This window comes from Zea mays, chromosome 8 (assembly GCF_902167145.1).
Source record: "Zea mays cultivar B73 chromosome 8, Zm-B73-REFERENCE-NAM-5.0, whole genome shotgun sequence".
NCBI classification, from domain to species: Eukaryota; Viridiplantae; Streptophyta; class Magnoliopsida; order Poales; family Poaceae; genus Zea; species Zea mays.
In genome coordinates, this window is record NC_050103.1 from 10,396,220 (window position 1) to 10,405,254 (window position 9,035).

Sequence of the window (9,035 nt, forward strand, 5' to 3'; positions counted from 1 at the left end):
AAATTGGACCTATTTGGTTTAGCTTCTACTTTTTTAAAGCAAAAGCAGGTAGGAAAAGCAGAACCAAACAAATTCTAAGACTATCTCTAGCTGTCTCTATATCTTACTCTCTATTTTAAAACTATATTCTATAAATAGTGTAGTTTACAATATAAAACAGTGCTTTATGCGCACTTTACTGGAGATGACCTAAAGATAAACTTGTTAAGCAGTTTTTTGTGGACGATGCATTTTCTCCCTTTTCTACCTCTTGGCTTCTAACTATGATACTAAATTCGTTCTCAAATATTTGTCACTCGCTAGTTTATTTTTGAACTAAAACACGATAAATAAAAAAATAATGGGAGGGAGTACTTAAGTGTGTTTTTATGATTATTTTAATACTTTGAATATCGTCACAAAAGACTCTTGGTCAATTTTGGTCATCAACAAAACTATAATAGAGTGTATTGTACTCAAGTAGTATCTAGTACAGTGCATACGAAAAGAAAATGGCAATGGCGTTGGCGTATCCGTCCCTGCCCCTACTGCTGGCGTAGGTGGTCGAGCGCCTGCGCCAGCGTCGGCGCGAAGCGGGTGACGTTGATGCGGACGTTCTGCTTGGCGAGGTACAGCTCGAAAACCTGGTCCCAGCCGCTGCGGTGGACGGAGTCGGGGTCCTTGACCGCCGGGTGCTCCGGCCCCAGCGTCTCCATCAGCGAGCTCTCCTCCGCGCTCACGCTGTAGTCAAGGTACTTGAGCCCCATGTCCGTGGCGGGCTCGCTGAACTCCGCCCTCGCGATGTACTCCATCTTCCCGTACGGCACCACCTGGATGAGCACCCCGCCCGGCGGCAGGAACACCGCGTTCGTCAGCCCGGCCCCGTGCACGCCCAGCACCACGTCGAACGAGTTCACCACCCGCGCCTGCTCCGCTTCCGTCGCGTCGCCGCGCAGCTCCGCCACCACCGCCTCGAACCCCGCCGCCTCCGCCGCCCGCGCCACCTCCGGCTCGTTCGTGATCCGGCGGTAGTGGCCCCGGTGGATCAGCAGCAGCCGAGGCTTCTTGTGCGGCTGCTCCCGGTCCCGGCTCGCCGCCGAGCCGCGCGGGAGCGCGTAGGTCTCTCGCAGGAACCGCGTGAAGTCCGCCATGGAGAGGCGGCGGCCTCCCGGCACCAGTTCGGGGACGATGCTGAACTCCTTGTCCAGGCGGAGCCCCACCGTGACGTGCGGGAAGCACCGCACCTGCGCGTCGCCGTCCATGTCCACCGCGTCGTACAAGGACAGCCCCTGCAGGAACGCCTTGTACTTGGCCAGCCACCGGGGCTGGAACCGGATGTTGCTGATCAGGAACTTGACCTCGCCGTTGTACCGCCGCGACGCGACGAACAGCGGCACCAGGATGTCGGCGTAGTCGTGCCAGTAGTTGCCCGCGTACCCGCCGATCGCGAACAGGACGGCCGGCACGTCGTGGGTCACCGCGCACGGCGCCGCGTCTGCCCGGTCCTGCAGCTGCGTCACCGTCACCTTCCTGACGCTGGCGAACCTGCGCGAGTACGGCCGGATCATCCACTCGTGGCGCTCCGACCGGCTCGCCGGCACGAGTGTCACTGACAGGGCCGTGCCGTTGGTGCGGACGTCGCCGTCGACTTCGCAGGTGTCCGAGCGGCCCTCCATGTTACACACCACCTTGCCATTCTCTGTTGCACGCCAAGGAAAGTAGTAAAAGATTTCACATCATGTTCTTTCAGCTTCATTCATCGACTTGCCCTTACGTTTTCCTAATTCTTACCGTTCATGCTAATCGGCCAGCATTGTAAGCAAATTTGCCTCAAATCAAATACTTAATCGCATAAAAAACAGCTGTTATTTATTTATTTTTATTGGTCACGACGAAGATCAGATGAATGAAATATGATATTACATGGGAGAGAGTATTCACTGTTTCCCATGTATTGACTTCGAGCCTATAGTCCTATACTCTAATCATTTCTTTCACGACGTTTTAACCATTTTCTTTTACCCTTGTTACGATGAGCTTTAGACGAGAGTCAAAGCGTTTTACATCTTACTAATTTACATAATAAAATAATGATATTTTATGATATAAAATGAATATCATTAGATTTTTATGGATTATATTTTTATAGTACAATTGTTTGATATCAGAAACCTTCATAATTTTTTTTTTGATTTTGGTTAACCTTAAGATCATTTGACTCCTACAATATATTTAGAATGACTGTAATTTAGAATGGAGGGTACTAATTAGAGAATCCAACAGAGTTTACCCTATTAATTGCTACGAGATGCATATAAATCTCCTTAAAAAGTATAATAAAAACTATAAAGATTTTACATCAATTCATTATCCAACAGAGTTTACACAGGGAAGGAAGGCGTAGAGAGAGGGCAAGTCCACTGTGTGTGAGTGCCGCCATATATAGCCTAATAAGCTAGGGCGGAGCTTAATACATGGGAGGCTGATCATGATTCGAGAAAAAACAAATATGATCACAGCGGTGCTTAATTACCTGTTTCACTGGGAATTTTGGTATTATCCATGATTCGTTGTGCTTCTGCAATGACCACTGCAAATTTTAAGCAGGAAGATATATATATATATATATATATATATATATATATATATATATATATATATATATATATATATCAGTCTGATAAGGTTATCTCTATATACCCATATTTAAAATCCACTATACGAAACAATATAATCTACAATGCAAAATAGTGTTTTATATGATCATATGGATGAATTGTTGGACATAGTCAATCGCTCTCAAACAAGCCCTTAAAGATGCTAGAAATACTCTCATGATTCCGGTAGTATCACTTATAAGTATTGTCTCTATAAATTATAAATCATTCTGACTTTTCTAGACATTAATTTTTAAGTATATGTATCAAAATATAATGTATATTTAGATACGTAATAAAAGTTACGAGAACAGTGAGCTAGCTGATTTTTTAGAAATATACACCAAAGGATCAACCAACTGTCCACGTAGCTCGGTCGGGCCAATATCTAGACACATCAGTGAGCAGGTGACAAATGACAACTGCTATATAGTGTTTGGTTCCGAAGTATGGTAAAATAGAATGACTCTAAAAAGGGAAAATTGTGTGTAAATGTTGAACCATCTGACTCTTTCAAATCTCCCGTACAGAGCTACTCACTAGTATTGAAGCCGCTCTATATCAGGACTTGTTCGATTAGCTCTCAATTCATGTAGATTAAGTGAGATTGGATGAGTTTAAATCCTAAGTAAATCAAACTCCTTCTTAATTTTTTTTAATCACGTCCAATACATAGGTAACGGGATTAACCGAACCAGACCTTAACTGGCTCAGAACCAAACACTACCCTAATGAATGGTGCATAGGTTTATTAGCCACGATCGAAGGTCACATGATTCAAGTATATTGTTAGTACGGGGACAGTATCCACTCTTCCCGATGTATTGACTTGGAAAAACTGTCATGCTCGTTTTGTTTTTTTTCCCTTTTCACGATGAGCCTGGATATGCTCGATCCATCTGAAAGAAATGAACACGCAAATTGTAACAAACAACAGCACAAGTAGCGTTTTTACCTGTTTCATCCGGCGCCTTTACATTGTCCATGATCACTTGTGCCTCCGTAATGACAACTGCACGTTAATTAATAAGAATAGGGTTTGTGGGTGAGGACTGAGGAGTAAGCTCTGCGAAATATCATACTTGGAGTTGGAGCACAAATATCTGCACAGAACTCCGGCGACTCGGTGAGGTGAAACGAAGGATTCGTTATTATTACGTACCATGGCGGGAGCCGACCACGAAGTGCTGAGCGACGAGGTAGGCGAGGAGCATGAGAAGCCCGACGACGACGAAGCCGGCGTTGAGGTGCCTCTGCGCCGAGCTCTTTTGGCTCTTCCCCGGCTTTGCCTCGCCGCCGCCGCGCATCGGAACTTCGCCGCCGTCGCCGCGCGCCGCTCTCTCCTCTCTGCTGCTGGCTTTCTTGCTTTTGAAGAAGCTGGCGCTCGTTCAACAGTAGTATCATACCCTTGCTATTGCTTGTGGATTGTAATATTTTGCATTAGCCAATGCTGCGCTCGAGGCTAATCTCGTGGAGGGAGATTAAGTGTCTAAGTGGTTGACTATATACACAGCTATACTACTACTCCTACTACGGTACTACCAGTAGTCTAGTACCAGCTTCTGATTGTGTAAATATTATACTCTGAAAATAATACCAATAATAAATGCGCACGTTAAACGAAGGTATGGACGTATGGTAGTATGGTACTGTCATTCATCGCGATTTTTTTTGGTCCCCTAGAAACTGATGCTTATAGGAATTTAGCAACATGCATGTACTCCCTCCGGTTTCCTATTAGTTGTCATTTAGGACAACGACACGGTCTCCAAAATATAACTTTGACCAATGTTTTTTGTTAAAATACAAATGAACTCTTAATACATTTATACTTTTATAAAAGTACTTTTTATGACAAATTGGCGCATATAAATATTAGGTTCCAAAACTAAATAACAAAATAGTTATTTCTAGTCAAAATTTTATAAGTTTGACTCGAACCTTATCCAAAACGACAACTAATAGGAAACCGGAGGGAGTATATATGTTGTCAGTCGGCAGTGGCAACTGGCAAGGTAATGTGTGCTATTTCAGAACGTTCGAACAAGGATTTTAACAAAGATTAAAGATCTGTTCTCTTGTTCTGGTTACGTATAATGGCATATACACACAGAAAGATTTTATAAGTACAAGAGACAACTAAGAGCAAATTTAATAATATAGTTGGCTCCTCACTGTAAGGATCCTTGTAGCCTACCTTTCAGCCCATCGATATAATAGTTTAGGTAATGCATCATAAGTTTATTCCACCAATTTTGGTGGAATCAACCCACTCCTCATGTATATACTAATTATTAGCTTATAAGGAATGAGGTGGCGATGGATCAACTTATTTTATTCAACAAACCAAATAAAATGTGAGGAGTGAGAAAAAGATGGATCACTTCATTCCTCAAACCAAACACACCCAATATGTATGGAAAATCATGTAGAGACGAGCTCTGAGCGGAAAATATGTATCTTGTACATCGTAATAAAGGAGGTTGTACATGCCTTAACCATTCAATTGTGAATGTTATTTATTCCAAAAAATAAAGATTTAAAGACGGCAACAAAAGATGGTACTTGTAGTTGGGGCACGAGTATCAAAGACCTTCAAATAGAACAAACTCTTTGTCCTTCAAAAAAAGTTCTCTGTTCGTGATTACGAGGTACTTGTACTTGAGGCTCGAGTATTTTTTCCTTTAGATGAACAATTATCAGACAATCGTTTTGGGAATAACAAAGGTTACATAAATGCCCAATGTTTCGTATGTAGAGCAAGTTTTCAAGAATGCCAAGGACGGCATCATGGGTGGACTCACCACCCAGGCGGTGGCCTAGGCTGGATCGCTGGCTGCAATGGACAAGAGCATATAAGTATTATGCATAAACAAGAAGCACAGGGTGCGAGCACACGCGTGGAGGATCACAACATAATCTGGTCTAACCTGTTTTTAATTCTTGGATCCGTCACTCGACTACACAAAAAAAGACACCCCCACCAAAAAGGAAGGCTAAGTGAAAAGCAAACAGAAAATCTAACCACAATTAAAGCGACTATAGTTGTCTCCGTTTACTCCCCTAAATGCCCCTTATATAACCGACCAGTATGGTGCATGTGAGTTGCAACGAAACACAAATTATTCGTTAAAAGCTTATTATATGTGCATATCTATGTTCTTGAAGCGGCATGGTAGACTGGCTACCTCATTTAAACAAGATCTATCTTTGTGAGGTAACTGTTGGAAGCACACGTGTGGAGGATCACAGCATAATCTGGTCTAGCCTGTTTTTAATTCCTGGATCCGTCACTCGACTACACCAAAAAAAAAAGACACCCCACCGAAAAGGAAGGCTAAGCGAAAAGCAAATAGAAAATCTAACCGCAATTAAAGCGACTATAGTTGCCTCCGTTTACTCCCCTACATGCCCCTTATATAGTCAACCAGTATGGTGCACGTGCATTGCAACGAAACACGATATTCGTTAAAAGCCTATTATATGTGCATATCTATGTTCTTGAAGCGGCGTGGTAGACTGGTTACCTCATTTAGACAAGATCTATCTTTGTGAGGTAAATGTTGGGAGCACACGTGTGGAGGATCACAACATAATCTGGTCTAGCCTGTTTTTAATTCCTGGATCCGTCACTCGACTGCACCAAAAAAAGACACCCCCACCAAAAAGGAAGGCTAAGTGAAAAGCAAACAGAAAATCTAACCGCAATTAAAGCGACTATAGTTGCCTCCGTTTACTCCCCTAAATACCCCTTATATAGTCGACCAGTATGGTGCACATGCGTTGCAACGAAACATAAATTATTCGTTAAAAGCTTATTATATGTGCATATCTATGTTCTTGAAGCGGCGTGGTAGACTGGTTACCTCATTTAAACAAGATCTATCTTTATGAGGTAACTGTTGGAAGCACACGCGTGGAGGATCACAGCATAATCTAGCCTGTTTTTAATTCCTGGATCCGTCACTCAACTACACCAAAAAAAGACACCCCACCAAAAAGGAAGGCTAAGCGAAAAGCAAACAGAAAATCTAGCCGCAATTAAAGCGACTATAGTTGCCTCCGTTTACTCCCCTAAATGCCCCTTATATAGTCGACCAGTATGGTGCACGTGCGTTGCAACGAAACACAAATTATTCGTTAAAAGCTTATTATATGTGCATATCTATGTTCTTGAAGCGGCGTGGTAGACTGGTTACCTCATTTAAACAAGATCTATCTTTGTGAGGTAACTGTTGGGAGCACATGCGTGGAGGCTCACAGCATAATCTGGTCTAGCCCGTTTTTAATTCCTGGATTCGTCACTCGACTACACCAAAAAAAAGACACCCCCACCAAAAAGGAAGGCTAAGCAAAAAGCAAACAGAAAATCTAACCGCAATTAAAGCGACTATAGTTGCCTCCGTTTACTCCCCAAAATGCCCCTTATATAATCGACCAGTATGGTGCATGTGCGTTGCAACGAAACACAAATTATTCGTTAAAAGCTTATTATATGTGCATATCTATGTTCTTGAAGCGGCGTGGTAGACTGGTTACCTCATTTAAACAAGATCTATCTTTGTGAGGTAACTGTTGGGAGCACACGCGTGGAGGATGCCGTGAGGGAGAGCGTAGGAGAGGGGGCGGAGGAGCGCGGCGGGGGAGAGAGAGTATGAGACACATCAATTCCAGTCGGGAGATCCGCGAGCGTGCGTGGATCAGAGTGCGGACGTGGGGGTAGGGGCGGGGGCGTGCGAACGCGACTGACGCGGGGCATGGGTAGGGTGTGGACGCTGACGTTAGGTTCTTAATAGACTAGTATAGATAAGGCAATGTTCCAACTTCTGCCATGACTACACCACATTGAGAAGGCCAGCCACTTGCTCACGCGTCCGAAGTGAATGCAGAGCAGACCTAATACAAACAATCTTATGGAAGTGAACCCTCGGGGGCACAAGGCAAGCAACAAAATTCAAGGATCAAGCTCGTCTACATCAAACCTCACCTTCAAAGGGACGACTGCTAGGGGTGAAGCCTCATGCTTGAAGGTTGACTGACCGATGTTAATTCCTTTATGTGACTTCTGTTGTCGTAGGAGTCGCAAGCAAAGGACCTAGTTGGTGCAAAGGTCCTCGAAGATACGAACACGAGGCTAGCATTAGAGGTCCAAATGAACCTACATTGAAGGTCGATAGGTAGAGCTTGTTGGTGCCTTTTTCGGGTGCCAAACACTCAACAAGAACCAGCGATGGTGCTCTCTGCACAGGCGCGGACGGTCCGTGGCCAGGGGCCGGACGGTCCGTGGCCTGGCGCGAGGCTAGGGTTTCCTGCCTGATGATCGGATGGTCCGCGCCCTAGGGCCGGACGGTCCGCGCGTGCACAGGGGGCGGTGAAGGTCACCGGCGGCACCTGGATCTCGCTCCTGGGAGGGACCCCATCGGGGAGCAGAGATCCTAGGTGTTGTCTAGGCTCGAGCGGACCGACCTAGACTCCTCTAATCGACGTAGAGTCAAAGAGAAGCCGAGAATTTGGGGATTGAGAGGCTAAAATAGAACTAGATAGAACTACTCCTAATTGTACAAGAAATAAATGAGAGATAAAAGCGTTATTGATTCGATTGATGATTACAAATCGGTCGTATACCTCTCTATTTATAGAGAAGGGGGGCTAGACCCTTTACAAACTAATTTCCCGAGCTAATTCCACGAATCTAGCTAACAACCGTAGCACAAAACTCGAAACCCTAATCTGCTCTGCGCACGCGCGGACCGTCCAGCCCATAGGCGCGGACCGTTTGGATCGCGGACCGTCCGGCCTCAGGGCCGAACCGTCCGCCGCTCAAATTGGTGCTCAACATATGCCCCCCTGCCTTTTGGTGGAGCTGAGCAAACTAAAAGCAACTGACTCGATGTGATCACATCGATTTTCTTAGGCATCTTGCCACTTACTAGGATGGTACGCAGTGGCTTGGTCTCGATGGTTGACTCAACGGACGTGACCCCTTTAGCTTTGATCGAACTGTCAGTCCCAACACCGTCGAGCGTCATACTGATCCTGACCAATTCGTCACCTTGCTTTTCCTAATTTTCTAAGTGTTCTGGCATACTTCCGTAGTCGACCAGGTCTTCTCCTTGCAGGTCATCTTCCTCCATGGGTGTTGGTACGTCGTTGGAGGTTGTAGCTGTATGCCCCCTGTCGGATTAGTCAGCCTTTGGGGCCGAGTTATTCGGCAATCTTGCTGGGCCTATGCTCGTGGACTAGATTGAGGGGCTCTCAATCGGTCTTATGCTGGAGGTGTCAACCTATTGAATACAGATGTTTGGGGTGCCCCCCAAGCGGGGTACTATGGCATCCCAAATGGGTATGGTGGCATGCCCCACATTTGATTTGGGACATATGGTAGAGGTATGTATGTGT

At 45.1% G+C, this 9,035-nt stretch overlaps 1 protein-coding gene across 3 annotated transcripts; it reads right to left on the reverse strand.

The window, feature by feature from the left end:
* Positions 1-431: 431 nt before the first annotated feature.
* LOC103634770 (beta-1,2-xylosyltransferase XYXT1) lies at positions 432-4,119 on the reverse strand. 3 transcript variants are annotated; one of them, XM_008657360.3, is made up of 4 exons: positions 3,799-4,119; positions 3,592-3,648; positions 2,513-2,557; positions 432-1,678 (listed from the first exon to the last, which is right to left on the reverse strand). In XM_008657360.3, the coding sequence occupies exons 1-4, from the start codon at positions 3,941-3,943 to the stop codon at positions 525-527; spliced, it is 1,401 nt and encodes a 466-aa protein (XP_008655582.1). In that variant the 5' UTR covers positions 3,944-4,119; the 3' UTR covers positions 432-524. The 3 variants fall into 3 exon arrangements, with proteins under 3 accessions (XP_008655582.1, XP_008655581.1, XP_008655583.1); XM_008657359.3 differs by having other exon boundaries at positions 2,513-2,569; XM_008657361.3 differs by lacking the exon at positions 2,513-2,557.
* Between the last annotated feature and the right edge of the window lie 4,916 nt (positions 4,120-9,035).

Excerpts from the sequence above, each read along its gene's own strand:
- LOC103634770 (XM_008657359.3), bottom strand. The coding sequence starts at position 3,943 with ATGCGCGGCGGCGGCGAGGCAAAGCCGGGGAAGAGCCAAAAGAGCTCG. Across the intron at positions 3,649-3,798 it reads CGTGGTCGGCTCCCGCCATG|TTGTCATTACGGAGGCACAA; the intron begins GTACGTAATAAT and ends ATTAACGTGCAG. Across the intron at positions 1,679-2,512 it reads CAAAATTCCCAGTGAAACAG|AGAATGGCAAGGTGGTGTGT; the intron begins GTAATTAAGCAC and ends GGCGTGCAACAG.